At 37.1% G+C, this 21,705-nt stretch overlaps 1 protein-coding gene across 2 annotated transcripts in view; it reads right to left on the reverse strand.

The window, feature by feature from the left end:
* Positions 1-1,200: 1,200 nt before the first annotated feature.
* The window catches only part of LOC149545976 (metalloendoproteinase 1-like), a 35,414-nt gene continuing 14,909 nt past the window's right edge, over positions 1,201-21,705 (reverse strand). Inside the window, exons 1-2 of one of the 2 annotated variants that reach the window (XM_089794520.1) lie at positions 3,711-4,045; positions 1,201-2,581 (exon numbers count right to left, since the gene is read on the reverse strand). In XM_089794520.1, coding sequence (XP_089650646.1) covers positions 1,288-2,484 — 1,197 coding nt within the window. In that variant the 5' untranslated portion in view covers positions 2,485-2,581; positions 3,711-4,045 and the 3' untranslated portion in view covers positions 1,201-1,287. Of the gene's footprint in view, positions 2,582-3,710; positions 4,046-21,705 lie in introns of those variants that run through there. The other variant, XM_089794522.1, reaches the window with a different exon arrangement.

Genomic DNA, 21,705 nt, shown 5'->3' on the forward strand with positions numbered 1-21,705 from the left:
ACTGACAAAGGGGATGTCCCAGAGATGCCCAGGGGTATCCTCTCTTTGAGCAAGATGTCCCAGAGATGCCCCCATTCCCAGTAAAGGCAGAATTGACACTGGTTTACTTCTGCAATTATCTTCTCCTCTGCATTACCTTGAACATTTTCAATGTTGATATAGGTTCAGTAGCTTCGCAAGAAGTTCTATGACAACCACACCAAGCATATTGAAGATATTTCTGATTTAAACATTTTATAGTAGTTAGCATTATTGCATGGAAAATATTTACTATCCTCCAATTCTCTCCTTTTCCAACTCTTCATCTTCTTTCGCAGATTTCAAGTTGCTTAAGGGTATTGTATCCAAGACCCATGTGATCTGTGTCATTAAGAACAACAAAACCCCTCTGATTAAGAGCATTGTATCTTCCTTCTGGAATGTCTAGGATGCACTCAGATGTTGCTATAACAATCTTAAAATCCTGACCACCAACAATTGAAACACTATAAGTCTTCAGGTGATGAGCACAGCTAATATAGTTCTTTTATAATTCCAGAGGATCATCTTCCACTTACTACCCCACCCCAATTCCTCACCTTCTAAGTTTCCTTCCTCTGAGATCTAATGGTAACATAGTATATGTGATCATTACAATAGTATTAAGCATTTTAATTAAGAAACTAAATGCTAGTTACCCAAGGAAAATCTGGACGACTTTATACTATCAAGGTTGCATGATCCCATTCATGACCATTATGGAGTTATGCATTATGATCACAAGGAAGAAACTTAAGAAACGTAGTATAAACCAATAAGAGATAAAAAGATACTATACGTCTTCCAAAGTCACTAACATCGTACAATATCTTTTGCAACTACACTAAAGTTTATAACTTACCTGTCCTCTACTGTTGAATTCCTGCAGCATGACTCTCGAATTAACATATCATTTCCACAAAAGAACCACCCATGATTCAAGTAGCAGCACTTGTTATTTTTCATATGATATCTTAACTCTTACGAAACCCCAGATATTTTCGAGAGTGCACAACAGTTATATCCAGGTTCTTATAAAAATGGATAAAAATTAATTAATTCCAGATGTGATCCTGAAAATGATAATCTGAGAAATAATCTCAAAGGATATAGTGCTGTAAATTACCATAAGCATATTGAAATTATGCACTAAAACTAAACAACAAATCACACCAGTTGACAAAGACTCGAAGTAGTGCAATCTATTAAAGAATTGGATGTCCTCAAAACATTTACAGTCAAATCATTCCACTAATATTGCAAAAATTTTCAAAAGGTGAGAGTGTTTACAGAAGGAATCAAATATAACCTGTAGGGTAGACGTCTACTTATGATTCTGAGACAAACAGCTAGCATAAGCAATCCAACAATAAGGAGCTGAATGTGGGAGGGCCTATCCTGAATTTTGTCTTCCTTCTGTTGGTCATTACCTTGATCTTGGTGATTGAATATTCGAGCTCCATAAAGAGCCCTGGCAGCACGGATATCATCTTCAGTGAGGGCGTGCCTAATGTATCCTGACTCTAGAGTGGGATACATCACAGAATCTTCAATTTTGGAATGACCCAGTCCAATGACATGGCCAATCTCATGAACAGCAGTGCTCTGAACATCAATTGCAGAGGGATGGTGAGTGATGTGGCAACTTGTTGTCCAAGTCTCATCAACATTAAAGTGTAAACGGCCATCCTCCGGACCAAATGCATGTGCCACTGAGGCAATTGGCCCGTCGAATGGGACTCCATCACCGTGGTCACCTGCCACAAACTCAATCTTTATATTTGCCTCCTCAAATTGATTTGTTTCAGAAAAATTAAGTGGAATCACTGCTGCCCAGCTGTCAAATGCAGAAGTCAGTGCCTTTCGGATGTGCTCCTTGGAGAGAATGGTTGACTCTGCACGGGCAATGGTGGAGGAAATGGCATATGTGAGATCATGGGTACTTTTCCACTTATTATTTCCAATGGGGAGTTTCCAGAGCTCTTGGTTCCATATACTGCCCTTAGAAGGTGCTTTAAAGAAAAACATTAGAAGTTCATTAGGTATATCTTCCCTGCTGCATCTGGGGATGCGCATGGTACCCAGTGTCTCTTGGTCTAGGAAGCCTGTGACTCTGAGATTGAAGTTATTCTGGTACAAGCGAAGACCCTCTTCAAGCTGTTCATCAAACAAGTCATCCCATGCATGTTGTTCCTGTTTTTGATGCAGCAGATAGCCAAAAGTGGCCAAATACAGCTTAATACTACTTATCCCATCGTGGCTGTCACCTTTCTTGAGGTCCAGACCCCTCAAAACATCCAACTTAGACATTGTAGTAGTTACCTTCGCCTTTATATCAAGGCCCAATTCTCTTCCGGTCTTTTGTCTTCCATATCTGTGAGAAGAGATGGTTTCAGCCATTATGATGACCACAGAAATTGTAAATACTACCAGCCTTCTATATTCAATGAACCTGAATTTGTCCATTTCTAGTACACTCTGTCTCAAGCTGTCATTCTCTCTATTTCAGCAATATCTTAGTTTTCTTTAATTTCAGATGTTTGAACTTTCTGTCAGATCAATCCTGACAACACCAATAAAACAGAAATCAAGATAAAGAACAATTTATCGACAGATGTAATCAGAAAACACAACACCAGGTTTCCCTCGATGGAACTAATGAATGAAAACCTGAACTCAGAGAATTGGGTCAATGATCCTATCTCATTCATAAAAACTGATCATAAATTATCATAAAACACAAACTCTGGAAATCAGCTTTAAATTGCAATAACCTTCTGAAACATAGGTTTTCTATAAATTACCATTTATCTTTGGCATGTAATGCTTTTAAAAGTAAATAAAATATGTATGCGCTCTGATAAAATTAATCTACCAAGAACTTGGTAATTTCAGTTAAAAATCACTTCTATTTGCCAAGTTTATTGATAAGCAGAAAGCCCGTGCTAATCTACCAAAAACATTGCTAAAACTACAGGGCCCATTGGCGAAAGCCTAATTTATTATTGAAAGATTAATAAATATTAAGCTGGCAAGGTAAAATTGACATGGGTAAAGAAACATGAAGTTTGCAGTGGGTTAAGGAAGGTGAAATTGGCGGTATTAAAATCGAAATGGGTAATGAAAGATGAAGTTAATAATGGTGAATCTGAAATGAACACCGAATTAATTGCAATGAGCACAGAAGATGATTATTGGCCTTGATAAAACTGAAATGAGCATTAATAGCGTTAAACTGGATGATGTAAAATGAAATTGGCAAGGAAAATTGAAAGGGGTAATGAAACATGCAGCTGGGAATAATAAGATGAATACAATGGCATTGGTAAACTCGAATTGGGTGATGAAAAATGAAATTGGTTTTGATTAATCTGAAGTGCCCAAATATATAATTGAAATTATTATTAATAAAAGAAGCAATGGCTTGCGTTTTAGAGCTTAGACTTGATGCCACTTTAACAGTTCTCGGAATTGCTCCATAAGGATATGCTTGAAGGCTTCCGCAACTCAAATTGGCAATCATAAGTTGAAATTGGTAAAGAATAATTATAGAGACGCTGCTGGGAATTATTAAAGAAACTGAATGCATTGACATTGATAAACTTAAATTGGGTAACGGAACAAGAAGTTGCTTCTGATAAAACTTAAGCCCCCATTTATAAAAGTGAGATTGAAAAGAAGCAGTGACATACATTTTGAAGCCAATGTACTTGGGAATGGTATGTTTGAAGACTGCAGCAGCTCAAGAAAACACAGGAAAATCCCCTGAAGAAGTTCGTTAATTGCTGGCTGACTGGGAAAATCGAACACTGCTATACTCACTGGCTGGACGGTGAGGTGAAATGACGACTTATCTTTTAATTTAAAGACTAATTTCAGATTTTCGCAACCCTGACCATGATATTTGTTTAGACGATCTTTCGAAACAGAGAAATAAAAAGATGCATAATCTTTTATTATTATAAAAGATTCTATATCATCCTCTGGAAATTTCTGCCTAACTGACAATAGTCCACACGTGCGGTACTCTGCCAAACAGCCCTGTGAAAATGGATGTAAGCGCTCAATCAAACATTGTCATGTCAGCAATTTCAGTTCCAGCCAGGATTGCGAGGGTCGATGGTGAGATAAAATTAGGGCTTTTTAAAATTAGTTTAAAGTAATTTCAAATTTGGGCAACTTTTTTCATACAAAGAAGTTTGCATGCACCTTTCTCAAAATGAAAAATAGAAAGGTTTGCACTCATTAGATTTTACTTGGCCAATAGGCTATTTGTTTCACCATTTGCTCAACTAAAAGTCAACAACTTTTCAATGTGTATGAGATGGCAGGTTGTGTGGAGTTTTGCAATAATAATTCAAGGGCTTTTGAAACATTGATGCTAAATTTTTATCTCAAGCTAAGCATGTCAAAATGTTGCCTAACATCTCATAATGTTGTCAAATTTTGAAATTGTACCATCTTAAATTGGAAACACTTTAATTTAATGATGCTTTATATCTATTTAGTGAGATTTAATGTTAAGCTTGCATTTAATTTGCATTCTCTCATTTCCCTACATCTCTCTTTATTCCTCCTAGAAGGAATTAGGGTAGGACTAATAGATCCTCCTTAGTATTCCTATTTCATGACACACAGCTCGAGGTAGAACATATCCACTTGGATCCTCCCTTCCTCCTTCAATCACTCAAAATCTCTTTTCCACACCGAAATTGAGTTTTCTCAAGATTTGCACCCGATTTCCCAAAATTGGGACCTATTCTAAGACCCTAAGGGAATCCAACGGTTTCTATACCTAGAAATCAAAGACACAATGCATCATTGATTGAGATCCACTTTTGGGTCCCCTTCTTGGGCCTTATGTTAGGGTTAATTTGAGGCATTAATTTTGTGTCTAGTTGATCGGCTAGCAGGAGAAGTTTATTCTTGGTCCTTTATAAGCCCATCCATTTGCCTCATTTTTCATCCAAACATCTAAGCATACATCCACACATTCAAGCAATCAAACACCTACTGATGCATTTTTGCAAGCCATTGGAGAGGAGATCTCTTTCATTCAAGGTGCAATTAGGGAGCTTCAAGGAGTTCATTTGGGGACTTCATCATCTATCTTCCATGTCCATGCCTTTCGTGATCTAGCTTCCTTCATTGATGATAGTGTATCTTGTCATCAAAGAAGGGCTTCTATACTCATCTTTCTATAAATAATTAATTATAATGTCACAAGAAGTATTAAATAAATCAATATAGCGTTTGGGATGTTTTTAAGCATCTACAAATAGAAGCAGAACACAAAAAGAATAAACCTAATCTAAAGCTTGCCAAAATAGATTAGATTGAGAAAGAATATGTTGAAGTTTCTCTACAAACCGAGTGGGATCAAAAAATTCAAAACTTAACCCTAAGATGTGGAATCAATCAAAGCCTTATCATCTATACTAGTTATACCCACTTTGATTAGGATCTACTTCTTCCACACACACTTTGCACTCATCAAATCATATATTATGCATCTATCATAGATTTAGGTTTCCATATAGTTTTTTAATCCTACTTAGGCATTTTATAGATCCATCATCTTTAGGTCATACTTTAGGAATCCAACCCCATCCAAATCAAACATCATATATCAAAATCCTAAATCTCCATCATCCTTAAGAATTTGATGTCACTTGGTCAAGAATTTTTCCACCCTACATCCTAAATCCATCACACTATCTTTGTTACCTCTTAACTAAGCATTGTTTAGGGTAATATATCTTTATCACGTGTGTCCCTGATCACCTTGATTTGTCTTCTAAAAGGTCACAAGTCTACCTTAAAGTTGATGTTACCATCATATCTTGAGCTTACCCATAAAGATAATGTCCTCTCTATTACTTTGACATTACATCACTCATCCTTAGGTTTCACAGGCATCATACCATTAGACATAAGCTCCTTCTGACACATCTATCATACATCTTTATACATCCTAGAAAATCCCTACATTATAGTTGTTATATCCTTAGAGTATTTTCATAAAATCACGTACCCATCTATCCTTGCATTCATTGTCCTACCATCTTACACTTCATCCTTAGGAACATCATCATTTCATGCCACCTACCATACATCTCACCAAGAATAAAAGGAAGAAGAAAATCATGGATCCTAGTCTTAGTGGTAGTTCAACTAGTGCATAGCCATATCTACCAATATCTACAATCATGCATGATCCACCACCATAGAAACTAGATGAATTTGACCCTTCACTAGATATAGAGGTCTTTATGAATCAACCTAGGCATGTAACTATTGTTAATGCCATCATAGATCAAAATAGGGAAACCATCATGGAAAACTTCTTAAGAGATAACATTGGTGCCATCGACTTTGGAAGATCGCCACCTTTTGACACAACTAATCCTAAACATCCTTTTTTTGGTTGACTATGATGCAAAAGCATCCTAAGTCTCCTTATAATCTTGCACTTTTGTTCTTTCTGTCAGTGTCTACCGAGTTTCAGTTATTGCCAAGCACCAGTTTTCTGTTGCTGTTGAGTTCTTAGTGGATGTCGAGTTCATAGTTGTTGCCAAGTGGTCTTTGGTTGTTGAGTTCATGTGATTGTTGAGTGATCCTTTGATTACCAAGCTCATGTGTTTGCCAAGTGCTAGTGTTTTGTGAAGTCTTCATTTGCCAAGCTATTTGTGTCTAGTTCCAGTTTGGGCCAACCTTTCTTGTATTTAATTTCATTATAGGTAGCTAATATCTGATGTGAGATGACTTGTGCGTGTGCATGCATTTAATGTAAGATTTAGTTTTGTGATAGGCTGACCTATGGCTGCACAAGTATTTAAAGAGGTCTAGGATTGAATTTTAGGTAGATTGGAGTGGTAGGAATTATAGAGTTTTGAAGAATGATATGTGCTTGGAAGTACAAATTTATGTATGATCGTTGATCTGAGAAGTGTATTTTGTATCTGGTTGTAACCCAGAAGGCCTTACTACTAGGCATGTAGGTTGATCATTTGATGAATCTATAAAGTGTTTGCTTCTCCATCCTTTGGTCACTATTCTTTGTGTTGTGTTTCTATTGTGTTAACTCTTGCAGGGTGGTTTGGATAGTTGGGTGTGCCTTTAGCCCTAGTTAATTCATCCCTCTTTATGTCGGGTGGTATCAGAGCTTGAGGTTCGTCCTTGTGGTGATTGGATCATGTAGAACCCTAAGTAAATTTGGTTGTAGGTTCCAGATCTACGAATTTGACCTATAACTTGTAGAGGGTTATGATCTTATAGGAACTTGATTTGTAAAGATGGTTCATGGCAGAGGAAATGTTGATAATGCAATATTAGATACAATAAGAAAAATTCTAGATTAGATGCTGTAGAGACAACCCAAAGGAAAGAAGCACATCTTGATGATATAAGTGATGATAAAGCAGTAGCACCAAACCCTAATCCAGAACTTGAAGAAGAACCTGATAAAGTTGTTGAGAGTGTTGTCTAGGGAAAATTCAAAGGCTGTTGTAGAAGTTGTTCCTTATGATGGAAAGTTCAATACCAATGCTGTGTTGGATTGGATCTCTGAAATGGAAAAGTTTTTTGAGTATGAAAACACTTCTGATAATAGGAAGGTGAAGATTGTAGTTACTAGGTTGAAAGGACATGCCTCACTATGGTGGGAGCATTTGCAAACTGATAGACAAAGGAGAGGAAAGGAGAAGATCAAAATTTGGGTGAAGATGGTAAACAAAGTGAAGAACAAATTCCTTCCTACTAATTACCAAGTTAGCTTGCTAAGAAAGATGCAAAATTTGAGACAAAGAGACATGACTGTGAAAAAGTATATTGAGGAATTCTATAGATTAGACATCAGATTTGGACATGTAGATGATGATGTTGAGAAGATTGCAAGGTATCTAATGGATCGAGATCTGGAATTCAAGATGAAATAAGTTTTGTGAAATTAGAGTGTGGAAAAAGCATACCAATATGCCTTGAAAGATGAGGAGATCTTGACAAAGAAGCATGAAAAAAGAAAAAGAGGTAGAGGTGGTAGATTCTAGAGAAGTAGAGGTAGATCTTATAGTGAAGGTGGCAAATCTGACAATTTTGTACAAGATAAGGGAAAATCTAAATGGAAAAGTGATGACAGAAACAAGACTGAATGGAAAAGTGGTAATTCTTACTGAGGAAGAGGTAATTCTTATGCTAGAGGTGGTTTTCATGGTAATTGTCTCAGGTGTGGTAAAGAAGGGCATAGATCCTTTGAATGTAGATACTCTAAAAGTGGGCAAGGTAACAAAAATGATGTGACTCAAGGAGATGATGAGGGTTCACCAAGTGGACCTCAGGCTAGTGAAAATTTGATGGTGAGAAGAATCTTATGTAATAAGGGAAGTGATGAGGAACCTATTTTAAGAAGAAGTCTTTTCAAGACCAGATGTAAGATGCATGGAAAATGTTGTAAGGTAATCATTGACAATGGAAGTTCTACAAATTTGGCATTAGAAGAGTTGGTTACAAAGTTGCAACTACAGAGGCTAAAGCATCCTAAACCCTATCATGTTTCATGGATCAAAGATGAGCATAAGATATTGGTAAGTGAGCAATGCCTTGTGAAGTTCATGATTCGACATTACTTTGATGAAGTTTTATGTGATATTATGCCTATTGATTGTTGTCATATTTTGTTGGGTAGACTTTGGCAATATGATGGATATTCTATACATGATGGAAGATTGAATCAATATACTCTTTGGGTGACTGGAAAGAAGCAAATATTGCTTCCTTTGATTGAAGGTCCAGATGAGGTTAATTGTACTGCAGTAAAAGTTTGCATGGTCAACGAGAAATTTTTTGAAAAAGAAATGAAAAGGAACCAAGTTTGTTTTGCTATAATTCCTAGAGGATTAAGTTTTGGTAGTAATGGCCAAGTGACAGCTAGTAGTATTGACCAAGTACTAGAAGAAATTGTAGAATTGTTGAATGAGTATAAAGGGATTGCTATAGAGGATATTCCTGATGGTTTACTTCCAATGAAAAGTATAAGTCATTGTATAGATCTAATTCCTGGAGCTAGTTTTCCGAACAAAGCACCATATAGATTGACACCTACAGAGAATGAAGAACTTAATAGACAAGTGCATGAGTTGTTGGAGAAAGGTTTGATCAGATAAAGCTTGAGTCCATGTGTTGTACCTATTTTATTAGCACCTAAAAAGAATGAAGAATGGAGAATGTGTACTGATTCTAGAGCTATTAACAAGATCACAGTAAAATATAGGTTTCCTATGCTGAGGATGGATGATATAATGGATTGTTTGAGTGGAACAAAGTATTTTACAAAGATTGATTTGAAGAGTGGTTATCATTAGATCAGAATCAGAGAAGGTGATGAGTGGAAAACTGCTTTCAAGACAAAAGATGGTTTGTATGAATGGTTGGTTATGCCTTTTGGTTTGACTAATGCACCTAGCACTTTCATGAGGTTGATGAATGAAGTTTTGAAAAGATTCATGGGTAAGTTTGCGATTTTTTATTTGGATGATATTATGATATTCAGTAAGACCAAGGAAGAACACCTTGAGCATGTTAGACAAGTAATGCAGCAGTTAAAAGAGGAGAAGTTGCTGATTAATTTGAAAAAGTATTCTTTTATTCAAGAGGAGATTGTGTATTTGGGATTTGTGATTTTAGCTGATGGTTTGAAGATGGATCCTAAGAAGGTTAAAGCAATTTTGGAATGGCCAACAATTGAGAATGTGGGTGAGGTGAGACCATGTCATGGTTTGGTTAGTTTCTACAGAAAGTTTATAAGGAATTTCAGTTATATTTGTAATGCTATGACTGAGACAATGAGAGGAGATAGAAAGGAATTTAAGTGGACACATGGAGCTGATAACAATTTTGAGACTCTAAATCAAAAAGGTTGTTGAGTTACATTTATTGGCTTTACCTGATTTCAATAAGGTATTTCAAGTTGAATGTGATGCAAGTGGTAGTGCAATATGAGTTGTATTGAGTCAAGATGGTAAACCTATTTTTTTCTTTAGTGAAAAGTTGAATGATGCTAAAAGGAAGTATTCTATGTATCATCAAGAGTTTTATGCTATTGTTCAAGCATTGAAGAAGTGGAGACATTATTTGATTCCTAAGGAGTTCATGTTATATATTGATCATAAAGCTTTACAGTACTGGGGAAGTCAACATAAATTGAATCAAAGACATATAAAGTGGGTTGAGTACTTACAAAGTTTTACATTTGTTATAAAAAATAAGAGTGGAGTTACTAACATAGTTGTTGATGCATTGAGTAGAAGATGTTCATTATTGACTAAAATGAAAGTTGAAGTTCTTGGTTTTGAAGACATGATAGAGTTATATGAAATTGACCTTGATTTTTTTAAGGCATGGAGAAAGTGTAGAGCACCAGATCGCATAAGTAAATATGATGAGCATTTCATTCAAGAAGGTATGTTGTTTAAATGTATTCAATTGTGTATCCCTAGAAGTTCTATGAGAGTCAATTTGATCAAGGAAAAGCATAGTGGTAGATTGGTTGGACATTTTGGAATTGATAAGACATTGAGTTTGCTGAAGAATAAGTATTATTGGCCACAAATATATAAGGATGTTCAAAAATTTGTGAAGAGTTGTGGAGTTTGTCAAGTTGCAAAAGGAGTAAGTCAGAATACTAGTTTGTATACATCTACTGTTGTTCCTAAGAAACCTTGGAGTGACATGAGTATGGATTTTGTTTTTGGATTTCCTAAAACAATAAAGGGGTATTATTCTATATTTGTTGTTGTGGATAGTTTTTCTAAAATGTCTCATTTCATACCATGTAAGAAGACATTAGATGTTGAGTATGTTGCTGAACTTTTTTTAAAAGAGATTGTGAGATTGCATGGACTACCAAGAAGTATTATTTCTAATAGAGACAATAAGTTTGTTGGTTATTTTTGGAAGACTTTGTGGAAGAAGATGGGTACTGAGTTGAAGTTTAGTTCTACATTTCACCCACAAATAGATGGATAGACAGAGGTTGTGAATAGAAGCTTGGGTAATTTTCTGAGATGTTTAGTTGGAGACAAACCAAGTGATTGAGAGATGGTATTCACACAAGATGAATTTGCATATAATAATTCTATGAATAGAAGTATAGGGAAGACACCTTTTGAGATTGTTACTGTAATTCAACCTAGAGAAGTATCAGATTTGAGTGATGTTGTTGGTGAAGAAAAGAGAAGTGTTGCAGAGGAAGCATTTGCTGATTTTATGGAGTCTTTGCAAAAGGAAGTGAATTTGAGGTTGAAACAAAGTAATCAGAAGTATAAGGAGAATGCTGATAAGTTTAGAAGACGTCATATTTTTCAAGTTGGTGATGAGGTGATTGTTCATTTGAAGAAAGGAAGATTTCTTGTTGAAACATACAGTAAGCTGAAGTTGAAGAAATTTGGACCTTCTAAGATCTTGAAGAAGTTTGATAGTGGTAATGCTTATGAAGTTGAGTTACCTAATGACATGGATATATCACCTATATTCAATGTTACTAATTTATATAAGTATCACGAGTCAAATGATGAAGTTGTTGTATCAGATGATTATCCTCAAAAGCATATTGAAGAAGTTGAATAAATATTGGATCATAGAGTTGGTAAGAGCACAAGAGGAAAATATTACTATGAGTATCTAGTGAAGTGGAAGAATAGACCAATTGAAGATGCTACATGGAATTCTCAATCTGAGTTGGACTCATCTCAGGTTGTGACACTTGCATGATTTAGAAGAATCATTTCTTCAAACCCTAGTTGTCTAATGCAAGAGAATCTCAGGTCTCCTTATAGGCCTACACTTTTTTTCTTTCTGTTAGTTGCTACCAGGTTTTAGTTATTACCGAGTGCCACTATCATTGTCGAGTTTCCAGTGGATGCCAAACATTTGGTGGATGTAGAGTTCATAGTTACTGTCGAGTGATCTTTGGTTGCCAAGTGATCCTTTGGTTATCGAGTGGTCTTTGGTTGCTGAGTGATCCTTTGGTTGTCGAGTTTGTGTGATTGTTGAGTGGTCTTTGATTGTCAAGTGATCCTTTGGTCGCCGAGCTTATGTATTTTCTAAGTGCTAGTGTTTTGTGAAGTCTTTGTTTGTTGAGTTATCTATGTTTGGTTCTAGTTTGGGCTGACCTTGCTTATATTTAATTTTATTATAGGTAGCTAATATCTGATGTGAGCTGACTTGTGGCTATGCATGCATTTAATGTAAGATTTAGTTTTGTGATAGGCTAACCTATGGCCACACAAGTATTTAATGAGGTCTAGGATTGAGTTTTAGGTAGATTAGAGTGGTAGGAATTAGAGAGTTTTGAAGAAGAAGGATATGTGCCTGGAAATGTGAATTTATGTATGATCCTGGATCTGAGAAGTGTATTTTGTATTTGGCTATAACCTACAAGGCCTTATTGCTGGGCATGTAGTTTGATCATTTGAAGAATCTATAAAGTGTTCGCTTCTTTGTGTTGTGTTTCCCCTGTGTTAACTCTTACAGGGCGGTTTAGATAGTTGGGTGTGCCTTTGGCCCTAGTTATTCTCTCCCTCCTTATGTCAGACTACCACCACCTATCACTCCATCTAATCCTAATGACCCACTTTGTTTACCAAATAGAGGATATCAATCAACACAACCAGAACCCACAGATCCAAATATATTGTCAACCCAGCTTGGTGCTCCCATTCTGCAAAGTTATCAACCTACCATTGTATAATCATTAGTCCACACCACACCCCAACATAGTGCTACTACACCATCTGCATCTACACACACCTTCACCATCACTACTCAAATTTTGCAATCTACTTTTATCCCATTCAGTAGTGCTACATCCTCCTCACCTCAACTTCCCATTCCACTTCATACACATCTACCAGCACCATGGTTTATCCTTCTCAGCAGCACAACCAATCAACATCTCATTATACCATAGGGATTCCCTCCTTAGGGTCTAGCAATCCACCTTTTATCCCTCCCACCATTAGTAGGAATCCATTTGTTACCAATCATAACACCACCGCCTCTTTTTTGCTAGGCCCTTGGAATTTTACACCACCACAAGGACCACCTACAAAGCTTTTTACTAGTAATCCATTCATGCCCAATTCCCAATCACCACCACCATCCTCCATTAACCCCACACCAACCATCATGAATTATTTTTCCATGCCACCTCTAAGAAGCAACCAAACCATACCACACTAGTCAGTGCCAATGATAGGCGCATCACCTGATATTAACTATTTGGCTCCATACACCTCCTAGTTTCCACCTCAACCAAACACTCAATCCCAAACTATAGCACCACTATATCCACCACCTCCACCCTTCCAAAAAATCCCACTACAATCATCCCATGTTCAAACTCCCATACAAAATCCTCTGACTGGACAACAATCTTTCACTTACCCTTTGCTACAACAATCGCCCTATCAAAGCTACATCCAGAAAGAATAACAGTATGTCCTACCACCATTCTAACAACCCATATCTCTCATCCTAGTAGTATCATAAACCACATTTCATCCACCATAGTATACAAACCAAAGCCTCCTACCTTCACCAACACAATCAGATACATACTCTTTATCGGGGGCATCGAGATTGGGGACACCAACAATAACTCCTATCAACCCTAAGTGGGAAGAAATGAAGAGTTCCCTACAAGCACTCAAGGATGGAAACAAGTCCAAAACCTTCAAGTTTGAAAATGGCAGTCCATATCCATTTGACAAAACTATAACAATGATGCCCTTCCCTAAACACTTTGAAATCCCATAAATTGATAAATTTAGGGGGAAAGAATATCCTGTCACACATGTAAAAGAGTTTTATATGCATTTCCAAGAAGTACCTTACCATGGTGTATTCCTCATGTGGCTTTTTCCTAAAAGTTTAGGAAGCCCCACTCTTGAATAGTTCTGTCACATACCCCAGGGCACAATTAGAACCTTTCCCAAGATCTTTTGGAAGCCTTTGTGACCCGATATGCTCACTTAGTTGATACTACATTATCTATAGTAGATCTAGTTCATACCAAAAAAAAAGGAGGGGAAATCCTCATAGATTACTTATAGCAGTGGCAAATTCTCACAACTCAAATTTCATGCACCGTACTCGAATGCCACCTTGTCAAGATGTTCATTAATAATACACATCCTAGCCTTGCACACCACATGGTTACACATTTATTACAAACATACAAAGACATCAAAGAAAAGGGCATGGGCCTTGAGAAAGGACTCATTAAAGATGGTCAAACCATGACAATGATAGAGGGAAATATAATGACAAAATACACTATTGGAACAAAAACAAAAACATAGTCACTGGTGGTGCCATTGATACACAACAGGTTTATGTGGTGAGAGTCATGCCAAGTGTGCCTAATGGTCCTTATCAAAAAATGCCACCACGACAACAACCCCCCTATCAACAGAGTGTATACCAACAATCATACTGGCAACCTCCATCACAACACACTCAAAACAACACACAATCACCAAATCCTCCAAAACAGACTAACACCATTACCATCACAGTTGGGTCAAGGCCACAAGTCCAGAGATAATCTTGATTATACACCATTTTGGGTGAACCACTTGATGTCATCATTTGAAAAGTTGACTAAAAACAATCTTATCTGACATCCATAGACTTAACCATTAGAAAACCATCAATCGAGGGCATCCTTGTATAAGGAAAATGAGTTCTACAAATTTCACCTCATTAAAGAGCACCCCATCCTCAAGTGTATGCAACTCAAGATTATGTGCAAGATCTCATCAATCAAAAGGAAATTACAGTGGAGGCACAAACTTCCCCCAATGTAGGAGTATTGATATATCAAAATACATTTCCTCCACACAAAAAAATGTGGGCAAAACCCCTATGAATGATATCACCTCTAACAATGCCAACAAACCAAAAAATGATCAAACCAAACAAGATGATAACTGCAATAAACCATAGAATTATACCTTGGCCTACTTAGACTATAGAAATCTAATTGGTTGCATATCTTAGATAGAACTTTTTGTAAATGTCATCAATACCAAAGGCCCTAATAACCAATGTGTGGTTACCACCAAAAGGACGTGACTCAACATAGATGGACCATCTACACCCACCCCATCAGGCACACAATATAATATCTTGGAACACCTTGGGAACACACCAACCCAAATTTCCATTCTAGACCTTCTGCACACTAGTCCCCTTTACAAAGAAATCCTTGATAGTGCCTTTCATGAGTCTTGTGTTCCCACTTATACCAATGCCACCAAATTCCAAATTTTGGTAGGCCATCTCTCCGCCTCATGTACATTATCCTTCAAAGCTTCTGAAATCCTTATTGTTGAGCTAGATCATATCCTTCCACTCTGCATAGTTGTCATGGTTTTTTAATTTTACTATCAAAATGGTCATGATAGATAATTGATTGGCCTTAAATCTCTTTACTTTAAAATTTATCAAACAAGCAGGGTACACTAAGGAAGATATTATAAACGAGGTCATCACTATCAAAGCCTATGATAACTTGGAGTGAACCATCAAAGGAACTATCTTGTTACCCATCAGAGTTGGTCCTGCCACTCAGGAAATAATCTGTCATGTAGTTGATATTAACCTACCCTTCAACATCCTCCTTGATTGACCATGGATTCATGCTATGAAGTCATTCCCTCCACATATCATTAGTACATCAAATTTCCACATAATGGCACTGAGATAGCCATTCACATTGATCTTGAATCTTTTTCTTATTGAATGCGATGGGCACCTCATATGACAACCATTGTCCCAAAATTGAGATTGGTCACACCATGGCTAGCTCCTCCAGTTGTTGCCATAGTCCAAATACCATACTAGCCTCAACTCTTTCCACAGTTTAGATCAACTACCAAGGTTGTGGAGAATATAGTCTCCTTTCCTATTGGTGCTCTACTACTTGATCCACATACTTAGGGCCCCTGTTCTGTCAGGGGCCCAAATTAGACATGACTCCTTAGCTCAGACAACTTGGACCCACCACATTTATTTCAAATGGGACCCTCAGTGGAGAGGAAGACACCCCTAATATTAGTATATAGCTATATAGAGCACCACCTCCAAAGGGTAAAGAGCTCCTTAACTAATTCAAACAAAAATACCCACATTCACATCACATTGCTACATAATAGTGGGACTATTAAGGAGGTGGCCTGGGCCATGAAGAGTCTGGCATCAAAAAATATGTAGAAGCATACAAAGAAGAGAAAAAGAAAGGTCTTAGATATGAACTCCCCGCATTTAGTGGCACCACAAAAGATGATCATGCCTTTTTAAATATCCAGAACAATCTCTTTGAGGTTGAAGACATCCCTGAGGAAGTTGAAAAGAAATCCTATAAAAATATTCAACTTGAGAACTTATCTTAGAAGCCTCTATGCTCTGTCAACTATCCAATTACCCTTATAGACCTCTCCCTCACTCATCTAGAACTCATTGATTGGGACCAACCAAGTGTTATTCATGTTGATAAGTTCTCTATGGACTATGTACTCCTTAGATTCATGGGAGCTAAGACACCACACAAAAAGCCACCACCATTGTCAACTTATGTCTACAAACTAGACCCTAAGGATAATTTGGGGAGATGAAATCTCTAGTCACAAAAATGATCAAATGAAAGAAAACAAAGAGAAAAAAAGAAAAGCAAAAGGATCCTTTGGTGAAAACCCTCCTAGAGGACCATTGGATCATCCAAAAAATGAAATAAAAATAAAGGAAGTATCCAAAGGGGGAAATTTTTTCAGAGGCACTTGAGGATGGAGATTTCATCCTTTCCCCACAAGATCACATGCCTGCAATATCATCAATCCTAATCGAGGACACTAAACTGGTCAACATTAGTCTAATAGAGATATCAAGGATCACCTACATTTCCACAACTTTTCCCCATGAACAAGTGGATATTCTCATTGAGGTGCTTTGATAAAATATCGACCACTTTGCATGATCTTATCAAGACATGCTAGGACTAGATCCTATGTTAGTGGTGCATCACTTGGTTATAGATCTAGGAATTAAACCTGTGAAGAAAAAATTCTAAAAGATGCATCCCAAAGTTGATGTACTGGTCAAAGTGGAGTTAAAAAAAATTCTAGATAAAAAGATCATTCACTTGATTCATTATTTAGATTAGATATCTAACATGGTATCTGTCACTGAGCCCTTTGTTGATATTTGAATTTGCACAAATTTCTAAGATCTCAATAAAGCTTGTCCTAAGGATGATTTCTCTTTTCCAAATATAGACATGATTGTTGATCTCACCATAGGCCACAAGCTTTTGTCTCCCATGGATGGTGTCTTTGGATACAATTAGATTCAGATAGCAAAAGCATATCAACACAAAGCAACATTTACCACTTCTTGGGGAACAATTTGTTACAACATGATGTCCTTTGGGTTGAATAATACTGGAGCAACCTATCAATGAGCTATGACGGTCATCTTCCATGACCTCATCCATAAAACCCTTGAGGATTATGTTGATGACATCTTAGTCAAATCAAATGCCCTTGATCACTTGTCTCACCTTGAGGAAATATTTGATTGATTGGCCAAGTATCATCTCATGCTCAACCCCAAAAAATGTGTTTTTGACATCACATCTAGAAAGTTTCTGGGCTTCATTGTATCATGATGTGACATTGAGATCAACAACCAAAAGGTCAAATCTATCATGGAAAAGCCTCCTCCAAAGACATTATGACAACTTCACTCTCTTCAAGGCAAGTTGCAATCAGTCAGAAGATTCATCTCACAACTCATTGATAAATGTCAGTTGTTAACCCATTTTCTCAAAAAGGATCAAAATTTCAGATGGGATACTATTTGTCATCACAGCTTTGCATAGATCAAACAATACTTGGCTAATCCTCCCATCCTAGTTCCACAAATTTTTGGAAGACCATCAATATTATACATCACAACTACCCCAACAACACTAGGTGCACTTCTAGCACAACTTGATGACAAAGGAAAAGAAAGGGTTAGTTACCACATCAGCCGCACCCTTGTTGGTTATGAGCTTAACTACACACCTATGAAAAAATCTTGTTTAGTTGTGGTCTTTGCCACTCAAAAGCTTCACCACTACATGTTTAGCCATATTGTGTAACTTGTCTCCAAGATCAATCCTCTGAAATATGTGTTGTCACACACAACACTAACAGGCCATCTGGAAAAGTGGGTTATGCTTCTTAGTGACTTCAACATCCAATATGTTGACAGAAAGGTAATCAAAAGACAAGATATAGTAGATCACTTGGTTGATGCCCCTCTAGTAGATAATCATCCTCTAGTTATGGAATTTCCTGATAATCATCCTCTGGGTATGGAATTTCCAGATGAACACCTTTGTATGATCAATGTGAAACCATCATGGAGACTATATTTTGATGGATCTTATACTTCCCATGGATCTAAAGTAGGAATACTATTGGTTACCCCTCAAGGTGACTAGATTCCTAAGTGTTTCAAATTACAATTTCCATCTACAAGCAACATAGCAGAGTATGAAGCTCTTGTTGTAGGGCTCAAAATAACAGTCGTGTGGAACATCATAGAGCTATAGGCCTCTAGAGACTCCCAACTGATTGTCAAATAGGTCTTGGATGAATACTAGAAAAAGGATGACAAACTCCAACCTTACAAAGAATTGGTTGAATAAATGTTTCACTCAGATCCACTTCACACAAGTGCCTAGATTATAAAATAAATCTATAGATTCCATGGCTACTATTGGTTCACTCTTGGAAATCCCTCAAGAAGCTACATAGTATGAATTCTTAGTTGAGAAGCAACACAAGCTTGCTTATGAGAACAATGAATCAATACGAGTATGCATCTTGGTTGGTCTCCAATCCTTGTGGTATCACAAAATCCATGCTTATCTACTAATTGGTATCATATCTCCCCATCTCACATGGACCAAATGCCAAAACCTTATTTGCAGAGCATCCCACTACAACATCATAGCTAATACCCTATATTGTCGAGGTTACCATGATACCCTCTCATAGTGTTTAGACCAAAATGAGGCTGCCATGGCTCTCAAAGAGGTACATGTCAGACTTTGTGGTGCTCACACGAGTTGTGTAGTCCTAGCTAAACAAATACTGAGAGCTAGATATTATTGGCCCACTTTAGAACATGATGCTTGTGACTTTGTCAAAAGGTTTCTAACTTGTCAGGAACATGCAAATCTAATATGAGCTCCAGCTCAAAATCTTCAACCTATTGCACCACCATGGTTCTTTCCATGCTGGGGGTTCAACCTTGTACGTGTTATTGTACCTCTCTCTTCAGAAGGTCACAAATGGATAATCAAAACAATAGATCACTTCACTAAGTGGGTTGAAGAAGTCTCGCTTGTCACTGCCACTAGAGTTCAAGTATCAAAGATAATCCTTTATCACATTATATGTCATTTCAACATCTTTGCTACCATTTTTACAAACCATGGAGGTAATTTTGAAAACCTTAATGTAGAAGAGTTGTTCACCTCCCTCAACATTCATCACCATTTTTCCATCCCCTACTTCCCACAAGATATTGGTCAGGCAGAGGCAACTAACAAAATCCTAATTAAAATCCTCAAGAAAGTTGTTAATGATTCTGGTCATGATTGACATTTACAAATCAACCTCGCCCTATGGGCTTACCGCACCTCATTCCGTACATCCACAGGCACAACTCCATATCCTTGGTCTATGGTGCCGAAGTAGTCTTACCTATTGAAGTTGAACTCCCATCCTTGCACATATCTTTGCAATGAAAAATATGAGATGAAGACTATAGAGTAGTGAGACTCACATAGCTAGATCTACTTGATGAAAAATGACAATTGGCTTATGACCACCTCATAGTCTATCAAAATTTCCTCGAGTGCAACTTCAACAAAAAAGTTTCTCCCATGACAGTTTCAAGAAGGTGATATGGTCCTAAAAGAAAATATGAAAGTCCAAACTGACCTAGAAAAGAAGGGTAAGTTTGAGCCCACATGGCTTGGTCCTTATGTTGTCACTGCAAATTTGGCTCAAGAGCATATCAACTATCCGCACTTGAAGTTGAACTACTAAATGATACCGCAAACATTATTCACCTCAAGAAGTTCTATGCCTAAGCTCCTTAGTGTATGTTTCTAAAGGAAAAGAAAATAGTGAAGAAAAATAAGCATCCAATGGTGAAAACTTGGTAATTCAAGCACCTTGGATAGGTATCTTGGTGAAAATCTAGCAGATAGGCACCATTGTACTTAGCCTTCCCATTATCTATCATTGATCTACACCTATCATCACCATCTCCTCATATATCTGATCGGCCATCCTCCCATTTCCCCAAGGTGTTCCAATGATCCCATTACCTCACTATCACTATCACTATCCCCATCCCTAAGCTTGGACATCAAAACAAAGTAGTGTATTATACCATGATTCTTTCCACATGTATCATATCCATGTATCATATCACATAAATCGTAACTTGTATTTCATGTTCCATATGTATCAATCACATGTATCATCATATTGCACATAGCTCCTCTCTTGTACCATATTTGTGTATCATACCACTTATAACTATCACAACTATGTACTATATTAGATCATTCATGCTACCTCCTCATCCTGAGCTTTTTTCTGTTGTAAATATACCTCTGGCACTTTCCTTTTTGCCTTTGTACAAAAACCCTGGAACATATCTTAGTCTATTTGTAATATATCCTCTTTTCCAATCCTCTCTAGTATAGGTCATTCTTTGAAGCCTGTAGCAAAATCCCTTGTCATCAAAGAGTTGTCCTAAGAAGGTTATAGTTTCCAAATTTGTCATAGTCCCATATACTAGACATATAGATTCTTATAGGATGTGTCCTTTCTCATGTCTGATCTTGGACTATCAGTATCCAGTCTTATCGATCTCTTTTGCAAAAGGTTACTTTTCATGGACTTATCCTTTCTTTTGATATTGAATTTTTATTTGTTAGTTCTTGAAGTATCTTTTTCCAAGAAAATTGGTTATTTCCTCCTCAAGGTCACGATGATCTTTTATATCATGGAACACTATGAATGGGGCAATTAGAGAGCAAGGTTTTGATAGCGTCCTTTTCTACTTGTGATTCAGTCAGATGTGACTCTTGCATGTTCCAAACATGTGCTCATTTAGGATCACATGGTGCAATTGGGAAATATCATTTTCTTCTAGATTACCCAATATCATTTCCACTCTTATTCCTCTGGGACTCATGTGTGATGCTAGGGCAATCTATGCATGCTTATTCGCGTCATTCTTATGTAATATTGGGGTATAGGCCTTGATGTTCTTGGTAAGAAGATTAAAACATAATTTACGCCCCCCCTCCCCCCCACATTTCATCTCTTTTTCTAGAAAATCTCCCTCATCTCACTTTTCCCCACCATCCATACTACTAATCCTACATGTTCCTATCTCACCATCTTAATTCATCCTACCTCTCTCACAATTCCTATTACCCAAGCATCCCTAGTCTACTTATTCTCATCTCCCCATTCCAACACATGGGTCCAATCCAACACCTATCCCCATTTCTCTCTCTACTACCCCCACACCTATCCTCCCTCCATAGCTTTC

Source organism: Cupressus sempervirens, chromosome 7 (assembly GCF_028749045.1).
Source record: "Cupressus sempervirens isolate cs-2001-9-10 chromosome 7, ASM2874904v1, whole genome shotgun sequence".
Lineage (NCBI taxonomy): Eukaryota > Viridiplantae > Streptophyta > Pinopsida > Cupressales > Cupressaceae > Cupressus > Cupressus sempervirens.